The 22,681-nt window shown below is 34.9% G+C and overlaps 1 protein-coding gene across 4 annotated transcripts in view; it reads right to left on the minus strand.

Annotated features, from left to right (window-relative positions):
* The window catches only part of sh3gl1b (SH3-domain GRB2-like 1b), a 39,140-nt gene that overhangs the window by 9,115 nt on the left and 7,344 nt on the right, over positions 1-22,681 (minus strand). For all 4 annotated transcript variants that reach the window (XM_005166793.5, XM_009303889.4, XM_021478204.3 and 1 more), the window contains 5 exon segments: positions 7,426-7,494; positions 3,913-3,985; positions 3,634-3,777; positions 3,380-3,513; positions 1,373-1,531 (listed from right to left, as the gene is read on the minus strand). In XM_005166793.5, coding sequence (XP_005166850.1) covers positions 1,373-1,531; positions 3,380-3,513; positions 3,634-3,777; positions 3,913-3,985; positions 7,426-7,494 — 579 coding nt within the window.

The following is a 22,681-nucleotide window of genomic DNA, read 5'->3' on the forward strand; positions in this document are numbered from 1 at the left end:
TTAACTGCACAACCCTAAAGAAATGATGCTAATCAAATGGAAAAGAGATTACTTACTATGAAACAAAAATGACTGACGTTATGTTTTTGCATTTATAGGGAAATAGCTTCATTATGGATGCAACACCTCTCCGTTTTGAATGTGACAGATGTGAAATTGCCACTTGTGTGACTTTAGTCAATCAAACATAATTGTTTGACAAATTTACAGAGACATTTTTGAGTATTTTTACAGTACTGTAAAACAGTGGTTCCCAAAGTGGGGTCGGGACCCCCTAGGAAGTCGTAGGACAATGTGGGTCACTTGGTGATTTAAAAAAGTTAAACAAACTTGATTGTACTATTAAATTTGCCATAGATTATCCATAACCTACAGAGGATAAAAAGAGTACTTACTAGTTACATACTTTCAATTTTTGCGACCCCTGGGATGATAACATTATTGTAATATTTAATATTAATAGCGTCAGTTGCAGCAGACTGATTTTACAGCACCATGTTAAACTTTGACACCCTTATGGCACTAATGTACATTTAAATTAAACGTTTAAAAAAAAAAAAGATTATAAAATCTACACCACTTAAAATAGAACATAATCTTCAAGTGTCTCCATAATTAAACCAAGAATAGTGTTGTGTAGTAAACATTGTGCCCACCAGTCTCATTATATGAGGTTAACATTAAATTAAACAAATGAATAAATAACAAAAAAATAATATGATTGTTAGATTGTTGCACTTTTTATGTTGTCAATATGCTAGTGTTTATATAAGCCTATTGGTGTGTATGTGTGTGCAACATTGTGTGCAATGCTTGTATGTTTATCACTACCTCCGAGGTTAGTGGGGGTCAAGTTACTGAAATTATTATTTATGGGTCACGGGCTGAAAATTTTGGGAACCCCTGCTGTAAAATACAAGCCTACACGAAAAACCATTAAGGGGTTCACTTTTTTGGTGAAAACTATATATATTTTTATGGCAGGGTTGACTTTGAATGAAATTGCTCTCCAACAGATGGCGCTCTATCATCTTTAAACATTCAATAAACACTACAGCTTAGAAGAAAGAGGATTTTTTTGGCTGCTCTTCAGTTTTATTGGATTACCTGTCGTGACCCCGCTGATGGACTAGTCAAACATAAAAGAAAAACATTCATTTTTAATACTGCTCATTCTAAAGTGACAGCCTTTGACAGATATCTTAACTGAGAGCTATAGCTGAGTAGATACAAAATCAGTAAGGCAAGGTGTTAAAAGACAAACACTGAATTAATCAGCGCTTCTAATAGGATTAGCACAACCCCTAGGGAACACAAAAGCACAAAAAACACACCAACTTAAGCACCAAGCTGTCAGACGGTAAATCCTTACATCGGTTTCCAGAAGGTTGTACATGCTGATCTCAGCCACCTCCTTAGATTCATGAAACTTCTCCAGCGCTTGCCTGAGCTCTTCATCTGGAATTTTCCCCTGACGTTTCTTCTTATAGTCATAATCCAGCCTGCGTCCTTCAAGCTTTTTCAAATGGTGCTGAGAAGGAGGGAAAATCTTCATTTCAATGCAAGTGGTGTAGAATAGACCACATTAAAAATAGCAATAGTTATTAATAGCAATAGACAACTTTCCTTTTAACTCAACTAGCCCAAATCAGGATAATTATTTTTAATGAATTGATGTTTCTGTGTTATTGAAAATTGAGGCAATCAAAACATAAATATTCCAAAAAAGGTCATTATTTATCATTTGTAATCAAATTGGTTTATCATGTAAAGTCATGACATCTCATCACTTCAATGTAGGCATGAGGCAGTTTTTATAATGGCAAAGATAATTTGTTATACCATTCGTACAATATATGTAAGTTTTTTTATGTGTTTTTTAGGGCGTTAGTAGTGGTGTAACGCATCACAAATCTCCTGGTTCGGATCACACTATGGTTATTGAGTCACGAATCAGACCATTTTTCGAATCAGAAAAAAAGAGATTGGACAAATGTCATTTGCTTTCCATTTATACAAAAATATTACTGCAAAAACCATTGGTTTAACCGCAGAACTTAAATATCAAGAAAGAACCCGCTGCAAAAAAGGAAAATATTCAGTACGAAAATGATCTTGAACAACAAAACATATTTATTTTCAATTAATTGTTCAACAATTCACATATAAAACTTCATCTTTCATTATAGGTTATAAACATTTTTGAAAAACTATTCAGTGACATCATTTTGATGGTTGTTTTTCGCCACCCATTGGTTACACAACGATTTTAACCTTTACCGTGTTTATTTCTGAACTATAAACTGTTATCCCAGTACTTCTGTGTTATTTAATTGTTTGTTACTAACTGAAAAAGTGTAAAAACTGAATCTCTCTCAATCAAATGCAGATTTGAATGTAGCACTTCGAAGGATTAATAAATATATGCAAATCACCATCATTTATAATTCATGCTGGGGGGGTTTGAACTGAGATCACAATCTTTTAATGTTTAAATGTGCAGCTTTACACTGAATGGATTATTGCAGGCTAAACAAGCAGTGATAGAAAACATCTTTAATTAATATCTGGAGAAAGCATTTAGGTCCCACCACAATTTCTTCCGTCATCATATTTTACAGACACGCCAAAATCCTTTTATACACATGATTTGAATGACGCGGGAGGTGATCTCTCTGCAATTATTATAAATGTTAGATTAACCTACAAGTTCAAAAAAAGTTATTAATCCGTGTGCATTCCGAACTGTGGGTTGTGATCCGTACAGATCATGGATAAACCGTGATCCGTAACACCCCTAGGCGACAATATCTCCAGCAGAAAAGGAACATTCTCATCAAAAGCTACTGGTCCCCACAATTTAGCAATCATTTGAAAATCAGAAATCGCTTATGAACCAACATATAAACATGCTATAGACCTGAACAGGGCAGAGGCTTACTTTGCATCCAAATAATTGAAAGATATATTAAGATGCAGAAGTCAAGGATTTATTTTAATTATTTAGTCTGACATGTTTACGGTCACAAAATAGTTTCTTAAAAAATAAAATAAGAGTTTAATGGGGTAAAAGTTGTCGTTTTTTACCTGGACATTTAAAAAGAAAATATTTTAAAGCAGTGATCAGAATACCGTGAAACGGTGATGTTTAACCAAGATTATTATACCGTCACAATCTTATACCGACCCATGCCTACTTCAATGTCACTCAATTAATAAGTATTTGTTTAAAGACACCTTTTATTTATAAAATAGTTTTATTTATTTATTTGGCATTTTTTAATATAGGAAATGTTAGATTGAAATTGTGATTTCAATAAAGGAACAGAAACCTCTTGAGATTAGCCTTATGCGAGTCCAACAGAAAACGAAAGCAAACCTGTATCTCTCTCAAGTCCTTGTCACACAGGCCTTGTAAAGGGTCGATGAAGTTCTGTTTGACATCAATGTCCAAAGAATCCTTCACCTCTGCTAGTCTCTTCATACTTTCCCCAACTTCCATTAGAGCACCACCTACGGACAAATGCAGTATGTGCTTGTTTTGAACATTTGGCAAGCCGGAGGATTGCAAAATAAATCAGGAGGTTATATAAGGTTTTAAAAGCTGCACTGACTTGTTTTTTTTAAACCTACCAAAGTTTGTTTCTTCTCCGAGTTCTCTGCCATATTTTCCCATACATTCTCCCAGCAGCCCCTCAGCCTGTGGATAACCTGGACTTTTCACCTGCCCTCTGATCTTAGACATAGTGTTTAACATAGAAAGCTTTGCACGAGATGCTGTAAGACAGTTGACAAATGAACAGAAATAAATTAAAAGACTTAGAAAGAGATTTAACATGATGAATTGTGCAAATTTTGTCAAAAGAAAACAAGTATATATATTTTAAGTTAAGCTAAGGCCTATGAACTTACCAGGATTGGGCTGCAGGTACTCTGACGTTTTAGAGATCACTTCTACCACAGCTTTATTTGTCACATCTACTTTCTACAGAAACACAGAGGGGAGGTCACTGTACTGAAAACACACATGTACACCACTACAGGCAAAACACAATTACCAACAGATAATAAAATGATCCAATAACTTCTTTTACATCTATGATAAGAACAGATTTTAACATTTAAAACTTATTTACATCATAACAAACAGTGTGGAACGATTCTTGATTCTGATATGAAATATAGTTGAGACCGTGTCTATTTATAATATAGTGACTCTGGTACCACAGAGGTGTCATTCTTTTCACAAATGAACATATATAACAGTATTAAAACAGTAGCTGTTTTAAAAGGAGACTGTAAAGTCAGCTGGCCATTTTTTTGCCAAATAAACCTGGCATTTATTATGCTAAAATGTTATTTATTTAGCAAAAATTATCAGATGGCGGTACTTTATTCCTTATTTATTTAGGAGTTTGTGTATTGAATATCCCCACTCATTATTAATCATAACACTGCTCTTTTAATACCCTTTATTTTAGAGATCGGGTCAATACTTGGTTAAAATACTTGTACTTGTAATGTAAATGACGATACCATGCATCGATACCACTCAACAGTATTTCACTACATGGATGTGATTGGTTGTCCTTCCTGACTTCATTGTCTTAATGTATTACCTAGTGTGTTATATTCATAGATTAGATCTTATAAACAATCCATTTATAAAATACATTATTTACGAATCTATGGGCTACTGAAAAATAAACCGCATATGCAATATGATCCTTGGTTATGTAATGTGTGAAGTCGTGGATGCGTGTTAGTACAGGTATAACTTTTCCTTTAAATGTCAACGCTGAACCGGTAATCGATGCAGAGTTGTCAACAATGTGTGTATATTTTTGGCTTGGAATAGCCTTCTGTTAAAGATTTTTGTGCTCATCCTTGCTACAGGCAAAAAAGAAAATAAAACCTCCTTTCAAATTAATTGCACTTTCATTAAAACCAAATCTAAAAAGTAAAGGAATTGGTACTTATTATCGGCGAGTACACAAATTAAGATATTCCTACTGGAATCGGTTTGTAAAAATGTGGTATTTATTGGTTCATTTATTAGCCAATATTACAATCAACTACTTACTAAAATACTTCTACACAGAGAAAACAAAATAAGAGGTGATGTACAACGTTGACACGTAAAAGGAAAAACTAGGACGTCCACAGACATTCCTGATGGTGAACTTTCATTACAATGATTATGTCTGAATAATTCTTGGCTTTACTTCATCTAAAAGGTGTCAACACTGGTCAAACAGTGTTAATATGTTATTGTGGATTAAAATAAATGAATTGGGGATAAAATATATTATAAGTGACTAGTTTAAAGGAGTAGAAAAACATTTTTAAATCACATAATTGAATTAGGAAGAAAACGCTCTGAAAAACTTTCATTTACTTTAAAAGGTTGTGCATTTCACTATTCATGTACACCAACTATGGTATCAGGGCTCGAAATTAACTTTTTTACTTGGTAGCACCGGTGCTCCCAACTTTAAATATTTAGGAGCACCAAAAAATTTTTAGGAGCACCAGAAAAAATTTAGGAGCACCCACCAAAAATGAATGAGCACCGCTGCAAATTGTTTTTTAAGGGATTTATTGTATTTTAAAACAACATTAATAGGACTGACAAAAACCAAAAACAACTATCTAACTAATGCTGCGAAGACATTGATATTTGTGTGCAATAATTCAAAAATGAATGTCTAATAATTAGGCCATAAAATATTAATGATGATAAAAAATGACATTAATAGAAATGAATTCCATTTCTCATTATGATACTGCCTTGAATGTGCATGAATGTAGGTTATCTGCTATAAAAAGTCTGTTACTTTATGAAAAATAATTGAATAGTTTGCATCAAACAAACAATGAAGCATTGCAGTAAGAAATATTTATTTTGTACTGCTGTTTTTTTATGCTTGTCAATTTAATAAATAATTTTTCTGCTACAAAACAAACAAAAGATTATAATAAATCATTCAATTCAATGATGAAAGCTGCAAAGCAGTCATCAGTAAATAAATAAAAAAAGAATAATATACACCTCAAGAAAGAACAGACAAAAAAAGGAAGTAAAGTCTCACTTCTATCACTCTTTAAAAGTTTTGGTTACAGTTTGCGTCAATTTAAAGGTTCAGTATGAGATGATCTTCATTTTTCTGTGTTTGTGGAAAAGCAGGCGAGTCAGCCGACCCAATTTATGAGCAGGCAGAGCAGGATTCTTGCGCTAACCATCAGCGCAATACCGATCTTTGTTATGAGCCGGAGTTTCAGTGTAAACTTAGTAAAGGCGAGCTTCTTTGGCGATGATATGTACAGTATTAGATTTGACTTTTAGAGGACATTTACGCTGAACACGCAGTGAATGCAACGCATGGAGATTCGGGCACCTTCTCCAAGAAGCGCGTACTCGATTGATCTCAGCTGGCGGATCATTATTCACCACGTGACGTGTCATGATTGCTTTTATCTGCGCCTCAACTTTAGGTGGGGTTTTCAAACCTGTGTGCTTTAAGTTTTTACTCTTCAGCCGTTTGCATTTCCTGTGGTCATAAAAGCTCCTTCCCTGTCATCTGACAGCGGAATACCTTGAGTGAATGACAGCTAATATGAACCAATATAGCGGCAGGGAAGAGCAATTCAGCACGATTTTACAAAAAATCAAAACAGGTCGCACTACAACCATTATCTGCAGTCGCACTAATGCGCCCAAATATATTATGAGGTCGCATAGATATATTTTCGGGCGCATATGCTACCAAAATGGTCGCAATTTCGAGCCCTGGGTATGTTTGATTCATTCTCAGTTAAGTTTAATGTGTATCATATTAAAACAGTGTTTTTAAGACACGATTACATCCCTTAGGTAAAAGGGCCAGTTCACCCAAAACTGAATTTTTTTTTACTTCTCATTTACTAGTGACAAACCTGTTTGACTTTCTTTCTTTTGTTGAACACAAAATAAGATATTTTTTCAAATTCTGTAAACCTGTAACTATCAACTTCCACAGTATTTGTTATTTTACTATGGAGAACAAGGGTAATGTTTGACATCTTCCAAAATAACTTAATTTATGTTCAAAAGATTAATTAGATTATTCAGAAACTTAGGTTTGAAAGCACTTGAGGGTTGGTAAATTTTTTATTTGGGGTGAACAATCCCTTTAGGAGGATAGTATTATGAAAATTAGCTTTCAGAGTAAGACACTGCAAAGCATAAACACTTCAGATAATTGTAAAAATAACACCACTTTCACTTTGTAAAGGAAAGAAACCTTCCAGGAAAAACAGGTGGTGTATTCATCTCACTGATGAATGTGTGGGATAAAGGTGAAGTCTTTGAATCGCTTAATGCATTTAAATCAATGTTTTTAGAAAGACTGTTGGCCACAGTGTGAGAAAATACTCTCCACATACTCTCTCCAGGTCCTTGAACTCCTCGTCCAGTTTAGTTCCCTCAGCGCCACCGACCTTTTCACTCACCATCTGTCACAAACAAAGAGAGAAGCCATTTACAAAACAGTATGACTAACAGTAGTAAAATGAAAGTAAAATAGGCAACGCAAGTGAAAAAAAAGCTTGCATTATTAAAATATTATTAAATTATTAAAAAAATTTGTTTTGGAAAGAGGCTCATTTTAAAAGTCATTGAAACTGAAGGATTTGTTAAGACTGACTCAGATCACGACCTTAGTCTCATTCTCATGATCTCATGTTGTGGTATTAAAGGAACACTGCATTTTTTTCATAAATAGGCTCATTTTAAAAGTCACTTAGAGTTTTACAATTTTCGAATCCATTCAGCTGTTCTCAGGGTCTGCTGGGAGCTCTTTTAGCTTAGCTTAGCATCATTAATTTGATTTAGACTATTAGCAACTTTTATCATGGTTGCAGCAGGCACAATGATATTAAGCAGAACAGTTTTCTAGATTATCTATCTGGAGACTATTGTCAAGCTAGTTCCTAGCCATATCGACCTAGAAAACAGCAACTTTTAATTTTCTCTATGTATTATACACACAACGTAACTACAGAATAGGGCTGGGTGATTAATTAAAAAAGTAATTGAAATTGATATTCAGAACCTATAATTGATCTAAATCTTCAGTCAATTTTCAGTCACATGACGATGTTCTGTTTATCCTTGGTTCAGCCTTCAAGCAGTTGCATAAACCTCGCTGTGGCTAACACTGATGCTGATGCACACTTCTCAAAATATGTAACTACAAATTGCGATGAAACGTAGGTCAAGCTCTGTGATTGGTCGGCTTAATATCGGTGATGAGCGTGGGTAGAGCAGCAAGCTTGTTGGAGCAAGTGTTTACAAGTGTGGTGGTAAGGCTGATCTATACTTCTGCAGCCACTTTGCAGCCACACCTGATCTCTGCTCAAGTTGGACGATGGACTCATTCTTGAGCCTTAATTTGCACTACATTGACGATGATTAAAAGTTGTGCCAGAGATGCCTTGAGACGGCATATTTTTCATTACATTAAAATGATTATTTCCATTAAAATATTTGTTTACAGAAAATGAAAAGAAATGCACTGTTTAAATATTATTTACTGGATGTACAAGTTTTTTTTTTTTGAAGAAGAAGAAGACTTTTTTTAATAATTTTTTTAAGGGGTTTTTCACCTTTATTTTTTGAAAGGATAGTAGAGAGAATAGACAGGAAAGCATGGGGAGCAGAGAGAGGGGAAGGATCGGCATAGGACCACAAGGCGGAATCGAACACGGGTCGCCGCGAGCACCGGAGTGCATGTGTCGACGCACTAACCATTACACCACTGGCGCCGACGCTTATTTTCTACTTTAAATATGAAAAATATTGAAAATTATTTTGTTTTTGTCCCAAAAGTGCAAGCTTTTTATTTTTTTAAGACTGTTGGTTTTAGGCAATGTGTGTTTTAAATTCAGTTGCTCAATGTTGCTGTTCAATAAATAATCATAGATAGTAGATAGTAACACACCCCTCATTCAAAACTCTCTCTCTTGTAATATGTGAGCATATTTATTGTAGAAAACATGTCCGTGAACTGTGAGGGCAAAAATATAAAATAAATGAATAAAATAAATGTTTAATAATCAAGCTTAAATGTTCAGTTAATTGAGATTTCGATTTGAGGCCAAAACGCTCAGCCCTACTCCAGAAGATTCAATCTTTAAATAGGAAAATTATCAAAACTAATTTCTGAATTGAGCGAGATGCTAATGGTCTCATCTGATTCAATGATATATGCTAAGCTAAATGTCCTATCTCCAAAAAAAGTGCAGCATTCCTTTAAAACCGCATGAAATTAGGAAGAAAAAAGACGAGACAGGCAAGGTAATGATAAGAAACAGTTTGACAAATGCTTCAGTGACTGAACTCAATGAATCTGTCAGATTAGGTACTAAATCTGTAAAACAATAACAATACTCACTCAATGTTTATATGACTGCAAACAAAAAAAGACATTTGAAATGTCGATAAAACTGATTTAAGAATGAAAGAAACTCTGGGTCTATAAAATAAAAACACAGTACATGACTCTACACATCTATTTTTAGAAATGTCAATGATTATGCAAGTCACTGACAATGTCCCTGAATGTCAGTGAGAGAAAACACTAAGGGTGTTATATAAAAAGAAAACTCAGTGGTGCCAGAACATTTTTTTTCACAACTACAAAACATACACCACAACAACAGGAGTAACTTTGACCAAAGGCAAGATCAAACATGTCAAACCCTAAATCAGCAACTGTATATCTACGCGAGAGATGTCATTGTCACGTCCATTTCTGTTATCTTCACAATTTCTAAACTATACAGAACATTTCTGAATCTCACAAGGCACTCATTTTAGTGCTGTACACATGCAAATCCAATTAGCCCTCCCCTCAGCTCACTTCTCTCATGCTCACTTGGGAGGACTCATTTTTCCTTCTACAGTTCCATAGCAATCATTCATTGTTAAAACTTTAAAAGGCCCTATTCAGTAAACAATTGTAAATATCATACAGCACATCATGCATTACTTGGATACACCAAAACGCCACATAGACAACAAAAAAGCTCTGTGTAAACCTGCGTCTGTCACAACAGTTGTTATTCTCAGAACTCAGGAACACATGCTCATCCCGCAGAGTCTTTATGACCTGAACATACAACAGAGAAGCAAAGACAGTGATCGTGCAACTGCTGAAGCTGCCACATGCTAACTCAGCCCTCACTGACATATGTTGCTCATTTCATTGCATTTCTTGACCCAAACTGGAGGAAGTGTATAGTTCAACATGGAAAGCCCTGGATGTTTTTCATACCACGTCATATAAAAAAATAATCACAAACACATGTCATTTTACAGTGGTTTTGTCAGCTACTTTGTCAGTCTACTCAAATTGACTTGTTTAACTGTTGTAGATTATCCACGCTGAGGGCATGATTCATTAATTTGATAAAAAGCACCTTCAGGACAAACACTAATTAAATGTTTCTGCTTTGGTCAAAAAACCCAAAATTGCTGTTTTATACTGTAATTTTTGCTGTTGTACAAGCTAGTACATGTTGGTACTTCTTTTTCATCAATTGGTAGAAGTCACACGGAAGTTGTTGATGCTTATATGGCCGTGGCTCATACTGTGTGAAAAGAATTTACAAGTTGAGTAGCACATAAGCGCCAGGTAATTGGGCTTTGTTGGTCCAGCTAATTAATTTGGTGTGTTCCACACATCGTCCCTCATCGGGTTAACGCTGAATTGCATTGATTTGATTTAGCATGTCAAATCAGCATTGGCCAGTCGGCTGAAGAGATCGCTCTGATTGGTTATTCAGCACTGAATCAGATTGTGAGTGATGTAGTGAAGTGACGCAGCAAGTAAACAATTCAAGTGAAACGGAACCACAAACAGTTCGGCTGTAATTTCGCTATATTTCTCAAAAACTTGCAAATGGGTGACAACATTGATATCATTATTTACTGAGCGAACACCATTTTCAATAACAATAAAAAAAGTTAGTATGAAGTTTTGGTATGAAGCGCTATAGTCTTTTTAAAATGTGGCTTCTGAGTGCGTGCCTTAGAAGTGTAAGTTTGTCATTTCCAATGGATGCTCCAAGTGCACACGCTTGCTACTTCTAGTCAGAATAACAACACAAGCAAAAAGAAGTGAGAAGATTGTAAATGAAAAAAGATGTAAGGATTTTGCCAGAGTGGCTTTTTGGTTTCTTTTCTTGTGCATCCCAGCCACTAGCACCCCATCTGAAATTTTCTTTTAGCATAGGGGTGATTTCATTCAACTTCACAATTTTTAATATTGCATTATACAATTGAATAATGATTGCTGGTTCCTTTATTTGAAAGCTCATATTTGATTATCATAATTTGTCTTGTTAAAATGGTTTGAGGTTTACTGTATCATCATTATTCACACCGTAAAGTTTGCTTAGATCAGTATTTACGCTTTTCCATTGCACACACTTTGTAACACTTTATTTATCAAGTTGAAGTCTCTTTAACACTTATGTTTATTTAATTATAAAAAATAAAAATTTTATTTTGTTTCTGACTATTAAAACTATTTGCCTTAGTAATATTGGAAAATTAAAATAAAGTGTTTAAAAAAATTATATTCCTAAATGTGTTGTTAAAAAATATTAAACTATTGATATCGAATTATATGAAACTGTGATAATGATATTGTGATAATTTTTTTGCAATATCGCCCGGCATTATTTGCAAATGATGAATTATTCGATTAACAGACACATTTGCAGGAGTGAATACTTCTGTGGTGGGTGACAATAATAATGGTACTAAATGCTGCTTTTTTTATGCCTTGCATGTGAAAGTCAAAAGTTTAGGGTTTGTCATTCTGAATGAGAAAAGAGAAACTGCCCAGCGATTCAGAAAGACACGTCCTCTTGAATCAGTCAGCTGCACCCATTTGGTGTGATCACGGGCAGCTTTTTGGCCCAGGCGAGACCAGATGCAAGCCAATGTGAGATGACAGAGAAAGATGACAGTTGAGTTTCCTTTGCGCTAGTTGTTTGTGACCGGCTTAAGCCTAGTTCACACTACAGGATTTTAAACATCAGCAAATCGCTGTGCTGTTTACACTACATGACTTGACTTTGTGTCTTTTGATCTCTGTGGTGTTCACACTACGCAACACTCCGTAAACGATCCACAAGAGGGGGGTCACACACTACATGATCTGACAACATCTCATTCCCCATCAGCTCATTCAAGCTACCAAACCCCAGCCAATGAAAATTTGAGGGAGGAGTCGTCAGAAAAAGCTGAACACTATTGGCTGCTTTTGTGCTGATTACATCACTGACAGTTTTTCAAGCTTTGGAGAAAGCATTAAAAACATCGTCAAATCAGCTGATTTATCAGCGGATTAATCACTCATCTGCAAGGTTTGAGTGGATAGATACACAGAGAGTTTTTAATTTTTGTAATTTTATAACTCTTTGAAATAAAACTAACATATCTATAACACCCTGCCGTTTTCTAACTATTAGAGTATTTCTTTCTGACATTGTTATTTTTTTTATTACAAAACAGTAAAGAACTGAGCATTTCTGCCTTAAATTACCATATTGGTCAAAATGACTGCATGCATGTCTGATACTTTTCGCTGTGACTTTAAATATGTGTGTAATTTCTTGCCTAGCAACTTCCTGCTAACATAAACAAAACTTTCTGATGGCAAAAACATCAATTTACTTCAGATATCTTTCAAAACAGCATATTCTGTGCTGTTAAAAAGCTCCTGTTTGAAAAGTGAAAATGAAAGCCAAGACCTTTAAGTGTTTTAGTATCTTAACCTTGTATTCTTGTATTACCAAAAAATATTATATTTTTAGGGTAATGGTGTCATTAAATATGATGCCAGACATTCAAAGCTTAATTTTAATATCTCAATAATAGCTCTGAATGTAAATATGTTGTGACAATATGGCGTCTCACATGAAAACGGTCAGAATGAGCAGTATGGTAATTCTAATAGTTACAGAATTCTAGTTCCACTGTTAATATAGCCTACTCTCATGTCTGTGTTAACACAGAATGAAGCGAGTGCACTGATGCCCATTCTGACCAATCACAGATGTTTCTGCTGAGCTCCTGAACACACAGGCATTCAGCTCATGCTGATATGCTCTCTCATTGGCTGCAGCTCGTCACTACATCTGACCACACGTGGGGTTGAGTCGGCCGACTGCTCTGGAATATTTAGCATGCTGAATGTTGGATTTCCGTCTGCGAGGTGTCGGCGACGCGTCAGCGAGCCTCATTGATGCGTTGCTCAGTAGTTCACACATAAAGAGCGGCGAGCGCCGTGCACCCGCAGATTTCTTCCCGATCACAGCCTGATCTGTCGGCGAGCTCGTTAACTTCCAAATCGGGCTCAAATCAGGCTTAAAATCCTCTAGTGTGAACTAGGCATTAGTGTGTACTGGCCCTTAACATATCAAATAAGTTTGTGTGTGGTTAAACAAGCTGATCGGTTCCTATTGGCTCACGCTGCCCAGCTGTTCGTCGTGTCCCCTTTACGTCATTACACTGTCTCAATCCAGCCGCTGCCACCCTGGCATAAAAGTGGTGACAGGACGCTACTCGCGAAGCCGGGACGATTTGAATTTCTGTGTTGCATGCTGTGTCAGTGAATTATTTCAATCAATTCAGTCAGCGTGTTACAGTTTGGTATATACCTGCTTTTGTTGTCTATTCTTCATTTGTCTACGTTAGTTTTAAGCACATCTGAGGTTGGAGAGCGGGACAGGTAAGAATGTCACGTGACATACATTGTGCACACGTAGGCTTTAAATATCACCTTTGTTAGACACACTATGTTGGTGGTGAGATCAAACCCACTGTGCTTTTGTTTTTTCTGTTATCAGTGTAGGTAAGATAGGTTTTCTTTTTTGTTTTATTTATTTCTATTGTTTGGATGCCACTTGCGTCTCATCTCTCCAACTCTCCCATCTACAACATTTTGTGTCCTGTTTGTTGTCTGCGATTTTCAAAATATTTTTGTAAATATTTATTGTTCTTTTATATATACATATTTTTGCACATATTATCACTGTCTTTTCTAAATAAAACTCACTTTATTACATTTAGTTAGTCGTGGAATTTTGTCCCTCACTCGTTGATATGGTGTGCTTGTTTATGTGTTTCATCCAACATTAACGTTACTCTCCTCCCCCTTAACTGACCATCTTAAAATTGTAACATCAGAGGTGATAGTTTACAGTGAACTAGGCTAATAACTCACACTGAAGGGGTGACCAGGCATCCTGGTTTGAAGATGTGGAAAAAAAAATCTGTCGGTTACTGTGTGGCTAAAAATCATGGCATATAGAGAGAGAGGTTCTAAAAGCAATGTTTTCCTCTGTCCATGTTATTGCAATGGAACAAAATGTGATTACGTCAGAATTCGCCAGGGCATTAAATTGTGTTGTATATCATGCATCTGAATGATTTTCACATAAACGCTTCAATCTATAGAATAACTGCACAAAAAAAGAACAAAAATGCAGATTTTAAATATATATTTTTTAAAACAAGTCCCTGTAGAAATGTTTTTTTTTAATTATTAGAATTCATATTATTATGAATATGTTAATATCAAGATAATCTATAGGCTAGTATGCTTTAAAACAATGACAAAAATCACTTTTAGAAGAAATACCTCAAAGCCTAGTCTCTGACTTCCACCAATACGGAATAATAACATCACTTTGATGACATCACTCTGCACTTCTGGCTCTTTTTTTGAAGAAAATGGTCACTTGCTGACTAAAGCAAAACAATACAGACAAACCAAAAACATGATATTATTTTGGCAGATAAGGACATCCCAATGTGCTTTTAGAAATCAATAAACTGTTACTTCCACATCAGTGATCCAAACACCAATTATCCCCATCAATCTGTTTTGCGAGTTTGTCAATGCCAAACATTCTCTCAGAATATATCTGCAAAATATATTTTTGGCCATATAGTTAGTGTAAAGTACATAACATGATACAACCACTTGATACAACAACAGCAAGACAGCATAACTCTTATTTTAAACCAGATACATCAGCAGAAGAACACTCCACTACAAGCGTAGCTGTGTTGGAAAGACAGGTGTCTGCTTGCAGTGACCTATTCACTCCTCTGTATCCTCCAAGCATGTTTGCATATTTGTGCAATTCAGTTTGTCTGGCAGACCCGAGCAAAAAAAAAAAAAAAAAAACTAATTAATAATTAACCAGTGTTTTGTGGCAAGTCAACCAGCGTGTCCAAACGTCTCCAATATATAGAGGTGGAGAAAGACACTGGATAGACTGAGCACCATAAACTGGGTGGAAAACATGATACGGCTTAGATTAAGGCCACAGATAAAGACCGACGTGTTCAAGTTCCTATCGATTTAACATTTAAATGAAGGCAATGTTGTTGTGCCACATTTCCCAACTTCAAAAAAAAAACCTTTTATTTTTTTATTTATTTGATTAAAATGACAGTACAAAGTGAAATTTAACAAAGACGATTTTCTATTTAAAAAAATGTATTGATTTTAGAAACACAGCTGAATTATCAGCAGCCATCCTGTCTATATTGCAGGGCAGTTCAGAAATCATCTAGCACCATGACATGGCGCATAAGAAATATTTATTTTTATTTTTAAATGACCAAGCATCAAAAAAGTAATTAGTTATTTCCATTTTTTATATAATTGTATACGCACACAATTTTTTAAACATAACTTAAAAAAATAAACTTATTAAAAAACTTAAAACTAAATGTATACACAACAGACTGTTGTAATATTAGTTAGAAATAGAGTTTTGCTGAAAGCTTTAATGAGATGTATAGTTTGTAGTGGTGTAACGGATCACAAATCTCACATTCAGATCTCATAATGGTTTTGTGGTCACGGATAAGACCATTTTTTTGGATTAGCTAAAAAGGGAAGAGACAAAATGTAATTTGCTTTTCATTTATTACAAAAACAGCGCTGCGAGACACTTTTGGTATTAACAAACAAAACTCAAAAAACTGTCATTTTAGGAAATAATCAGGTGAATAAGAATAAATGGTAAAATATTCAGTACTGTGAAAAACTCACTATTACTACAACTGTTGCTGATAACAGTAAATCTAATGTATGAATTCCACATTATAATTTGTAGAACTCCTTTAATTGTATTCTCATTTTCAAATGAATGATTCAGTTATTCACTCCTAAAACTTAATTTTTCATTGCTAGATGATTACTTTTGAGGAATTATTCAGTGGCATATTTTTAATGATTCACCTATTGGTTAAACAGTGTAATTGCGGTCTACAACTTTTATTTTTGGGCGTTGTTAAATGCATATGACGGTGATTGTAATCTTTACCATAATCATCAGTGGTTTTATCTAAACTATAAACTGTTATTCCAGTACCTCTGTGTAATTTGACTGTTTGAAATGTTATTACTAACTCTAAAGTCTTTTTTTTTCTTCTTTTCTTAATTAGAATATGCAGAAAGTTACACAAATTGGTATCATACAAATACAAAGAAAATGAAACATAAAAAAAACAACAACAACAACAACAACAATATAGGCACTGGCAGGTGCATGTGTGTGACTCAAAAGTCTAAAGAATGAACTCTTAGGATTAAAAAAATATACAAATCACTATAATTTACAATTTATGTTGCGTGGGTGTTGAGTTCCCAATCTTTTACAGACTAATCATGCAACTTACACTGAATGCATTAATGCAGGCTAAACAAGTAGTCACACAAAACACCAAAGAAACCCACCACATCTAAATAACCCATCACAACTTTTTCCGTCATCATTATATTTTAAAGGAAAGATTAAATGCTTTCATACATGCCATTTGAATGACTTGAGAGGCGATCTCTCTTAGATTACAAGTTTAAGATTAATCTGCTAATAAAAAAATGTATTAATCTGTGGGTTACGCGTGTTCCGAACCGTGGGTTGTGATCCGTACAAATCATTAATCAACCATGATCCGTAGGACCCCTAATTGTTGGTTGTTGGATGTGTGTTGGATCAGCTGCAAAGTTTTACATAAACAAAGGAAAATTTATACCCGTTTAAAATGATTTAAGACCAACGACATTTCAGTGAATTTAAGACTTTTAATACCAAAAATTTTGTTTTGGACTTTTTAAGACCCCACAGGCACAGTGATATTAAAATATATATTGTTATTTCAGACCTTTTTAAGAAATCAAATAAATGCACATTCCAGAAAGCATCAAAAATTTAGAGCAACACCAGAAAAGCACATACTCTCTCTAAGAGTAGTGATCTCAATCAGACACTCCCGCAATGAAACTGTACAGCCCAGACAGCTGGTAACATGATTATGTATATTTACGAGTAAAAGAGGCCTTATCAGAGGCTATAGAGATAATGCAGAGGCTTGGCTCTGTCACACTCTGTTGATAAAGAATGCAAAGTACTGCTAACTTTGAGACACACACACACACACACACACACACGAAGCTGAAGCAAATCCCAGCAGGAAGACTGAAACCAAGACCACAGTCCATTTATAATGCTGTGCTTGTGGGTCTAATGAAAAGAAGAATGCATGACAGTGAGTCAACTGCCACAGAGACAACTCGAGAATTTTAGAACAAGTCCTCTTACGTAATCTTTCCACAACAAAACAAATGTCAAGTAAATGTGTCACTAGGTAGACTTCTTAAAGGTGATGGATCTGCTTTTTCTGTAAAAATACTTTCTGCAATCGGGGTTCACTGGAAACGAGTCTGACCTACATCTGTGGCAAGCGTAAAATACATTCCTCTGAATACATTTTGTTGCACATTTCAGATGACAAACCCAAATAAGCGGGTGTTGGGGGGCTTGGGTTGCTATGTTGGTGTTTCGTATGTTGTTTATCAACCATCAACCGTTTTCTCAGAGGTAGAAAGCTGATAAAATTGCTGTCACTCTGATACAAGTTTAATTTATGGAAAAATTACAAAGCACTCAAGTGTTGGAGTGAATGTATTTGTCTGAGATAATTAGTCTACCGAAATGTGTGTTCCATACAAGCAGTAGCTGATCATCAATGCTTGTAGCACGACTCCCAGTGCGCTCCTGGCAATTATTCATTCATTCATTCATGGGTGTGTCTGGAAGGCACGAGCACGTCACACCGCTTGCACATGCAAGCCGCAAACATCCAGTGAAAATTACTAACTTGTGCAACTTTAGAAAAGACAAAATATGCGAACCAAGATGTAACCATTATGGTCATTTTTCAAAATAAAAGATTTTTCAAAATAAAAGATCATTTAGACTCAGATAATAAATAAAACAGAAATTATCAATGATTTCTTGTGCGGCCCGGTACCAACTGATCCACGAACCGGTACCGGTCCATGCCCAGTGGTTGAGGACCACTGACCGAGAAGAACCACTGCTGGACGATATGGCAAAAATGCAATCTCAACAATTATATTTGATATTGAACGATAACGATACACATTTCAATAGAAGTTGTTAATGCTTTCAGATTTAAAAGAGTACCCCAACAACAACTGAAGCCACAAATTATTTGCCACATCTCTAATAACAACACACTTTTAGATTCCCATTGTTGCACATTTCTGCTGTGTGATTTGCTCTTAGATCAATATAGAGTAAAAAAGTCCAGGGCTTATCGTGATTCGATATCACATTTTTTATCGGCCCAGCCCAACATTAACCTAAACCCAACCAACAGTGTTTTCAAAACACAAGGATTTTACATGGTTTTTATCATTTTTATAGAACTATGCTTTACCAAATTCAAACCCAATTTCAAACACTGTATAAAGTAAGCTACTGTGCCACCTGACTGTGGCAGAGAAGAAATATATTTGATTACAAATCATAGATGCATATAACTCGTTTTGTGGAGTTTATTAGGTATTGTGGAAAGAACTGCATGAAAATAACCCTTTATTTATCATCACAATATGACCCTGCAACATTATCATTACTGTCAAAAAGGTCATACTGCCCTGTAGCATTCATTTTACCTATAGAAACTGTAATCTAACATTTGTTAAAAGATTTTTAAAAACGTAGGCTAAAGCATGTATTTCTAATGAGCTTTTGTTGCTAAGGTTAGCATACCAAGACAACTTGAAGACAAAAATTCTGGCATCTGTTTGTCTGATTAGAGGAAGTGTTCAGGAAACCTGTATGAAAACAGTTCACTATTTTCCCACAGTAGTGCAGAAAGAATTATCCAGTAGTGCAGAAAGAATTATCTCTTACCCCTTTTTTTTGCTTTGTGTTTTATTTTCAGTCTTACACTATAAATTGTATGCACTATGATAATTTGCACTACAGATCCACCTGACGATAAGAACGGTCGGTCCGCTGCTGTATATATGACTATTATTTATCCATTTATTTATGGCTTACTGTTACTCTTTGTTGAAACTTCAGAGCCAATGCTAGGAAATTTCATTCTGCGTACACCAGTATATTTGATTAACAGTAACACTGGTCAAATCAAAGTTCATGAACAACCTTCTCTCATAACACAGTTTCTTCAACAGAACTATTATTTTGAGGAGCTGAAGACACACTGCCAGTTTTGCTGATCCAATTACAAGTTGACAACACTACTATCAACTTTTTCTAGAGGTATTTAAAATTGCAATTGATCAGATTACTTTTATAGTGTAGATGTGCATGTTGGGATTGAATGCATAAAACAGCAAGACAAAGAAAATATTGACCTTATTCTGTACTGCAAAATGGAGCAAATCACAAGGAACACAAACAGCAATAAACTGTCATACTACTTGCTAGTGTGTTTATGACTATTCATAAAGATAAAAATAACAGGATAAGAAAATACCAATTTGCAACATCAAGCAGCATAACGAGCTGTTTTTAAGGCTAAAAATCAATAAAAGTGAATGAGACCGGAAATCTTGAGCCAATAAGGTTCCAGTGGCTGTGTCCGCTCATATGTTAAAGAATAAAGTCAATATTCTATGACTGTTTGCCAAATCCTTAAACATTTAGAGTTTAAAGACCAAAAAATGTAACATGCACTATGTTCTCTTGCCCTCTGAATTCTAACACAAATCAACGGTGGTTGTCAAAGTTTTGAGGCTATAAGACCAGAAATGTTGCTCTCCAATTCTCCATACACACCAGACTAACGATGTGAACTATTAACTGACTTTTGATTACTTGCCAATAATTCTCTTGATTGATACTTTATTGATGGTTGATGAAGCATGGATTTTCATCAACGTTTTGAGACGTGCTGGTTTGCAAAACATATAGGCTTCAGCAGATGTGCAGGAACTTAAGCAAGCACTCAAGCTTATTAAAACCCCTTTGCTTTTGTGGACATGATGGCCTTTTCACATTCTCCAGATTTTTAAATATGTCCTTAGTATCCTCAACATCTTATGCACATTTGGAAAGAAGTGCACCATTGGACTCTTCTTGCATTATCACAGTTAGCGATTAATCAATAGTTAATTTAAATGAAGATTGATTGTGTGATTTCATGGACAGTGAAATCCCTGCATCACCAAACCACAGACCCTCCCACTCCCTCAAAGACATCCCAAATGTGGTTGAAAGTGGACTATTCTATTTTTATGACTGCATTTCTGTTTTCCTAATCAGATTCTAATAACTTAAAATAAAAATACAATATTCCACCAGGTTAAAATTAAATGGCGCTTCAACAGATTTCTATAGGGAGGAGAACATTTCACATAAAATACTGTATTTCTCCATGGACTACAGCTTTGTTCTTTAGGCAGCTTCAGCCAAGCTAAGCAGTTCATTGTATTTGTATTGTAGTGGTGGAAGAATTACTACCTTCACACACATGGTTTATGTGGGGTTTACTAAGATAAATGTAAGATTTTAAAACCTTTTAAGGCCAAGTAAAGAAAATGCAATGAACAACTTGAAGCAAAATCAATATGTCAATATGTTCTAATTGCATATTCACAGGGTGCTCACAGTCAATTGTATTACCAACACTTAGAATTAACATTTAATTCAGCTTTACCAAAGATAGTTTAAATAACTCTGCTCCTGAACTCTAGAATATAGATATAACCTTTACTGCAAATTCTTATCACATTTCAAAATAGACATGTTCTTACTCTGCTTTTTTTGAGTGTGAACACCCAAAGTTTGCAAAAAGGTCTTTAAAAATCTATAATTCTAAACAAAGAGAATAATTTTCAAACCTCACTGACCAAATTTTTTTAGGGAAGCTCTGATCAGGACTTTTGAGGCTAATACCGAGCACTGATTCCTTGTCATGCAGCTTTAAGCTTTATTATGCATAAAGCACATTTTCCATCTAAGTATAATACTTGAGTGGAGATCTCTCCTTACTTAAGAGAATAAATAAAGAATGTTGCATATAAATTCCATAAACATGTCTCTTATAACTATTTAGTGTGGACATGTCATGGCCAGAAGCAGCTTTACAGAAAATAATAGGTAAGAAAAATGACTAACAAAGCAATTTAGAAACATTGCAAATGATGGAAGAATTCAAAATGTCTCAATGTACAAAAGTTTAGAGTGCCTATTTGATGCATAAGAAGTAAAAATGCACACCTATAAATAATATTTGTTTACTGCAATACGTATACTAAAAAAGGTATATTATTAAATATCTAATTAATATTACTAAATATTTAACTATATTAATAAGTTTCAAATATTTTGTATATAATTAAAATTTTCAACCAGGTTTTAGTCTACTTGCAATATTGTCAAAGACACAGAAAGCAACTTGTGAAGCAACGTGTAAAGCTGCAACGTGTAAAGCTGTAAACAAACACCTGCGATTGGTTCATGAGATTGGCGCCCAGATTGGCGAGTACCGATCGAGTCATGAAATGTGATTATCGGCCAAAACCGATCTTCGAACAATCCATCGGAACTTCCAAGGTCTTTAAAAATCTACTTAATTTTAATCGAAAAAATTATTTTCATATCTCATTGACAGATTTTTGTTCTTGTTTTAATCAAACTCATTTGACTCATAATTAAAAATAATTGAAATATTTGTTAATAAATCTATTTAGATTGGAAAAGCAGGGTATATGCAGGAATCCTAAAGGTAATTTCAATACCTTTTTAAGACTTTAAGACCTTTTCAGAATATTTTAAGATCTCATCCCCAGATTCGCCACTTCAAGTTCTAATCAGTATCAAACTTTTAACTTAATAAACAGTTGTTAATAAAAAGTTGTAGCTAAATAAATCAAAAAAGCACAACCATGCAACAGAACTCAGATAAGCTCAGATGAAAAAAGCTTGAAAGATTAAATTATGCGGTTGTTTATGCCACTGTTTAAAGACAGAAGTCTTTCTCCAACCAGGAGTATACGTAAACTTGCATTTCCCCATTTTTCCGTCTGTTTCACTCTATGGTTTCACTACATGTGGAGACCCACATCACCTTCCTGTGTTTGTTGCAAATTACCTGACATCACCTGGTCAGAGGAGCTTGGCCGGATGCAAGCCGATCACGTGGATCGAGTGCATCATTGTTAATATTAAGAGGTATATATATATTTTTGCTTTTGGAGTCAAATACATTGGACACCACAAAACGACCTTGTAAAAACATGATTAAGACTTTTTAATAACTTTT

The sequence above is a fragment of the Danio rerio genome, chromosome 8, assembly GCF_049306965.1.
Source record: "Danio rerio strain Tuebingen ecotype United States chromosome 8, GRCz12tu, whole genome shotgun sequence".
In the NCBI taxonomy this organism is placed as follows: Eukaryota; Metazoa; Chordata; class Actinopteri; order Cypriniformes; family Danionidae; genus Danio; species Danio rerio.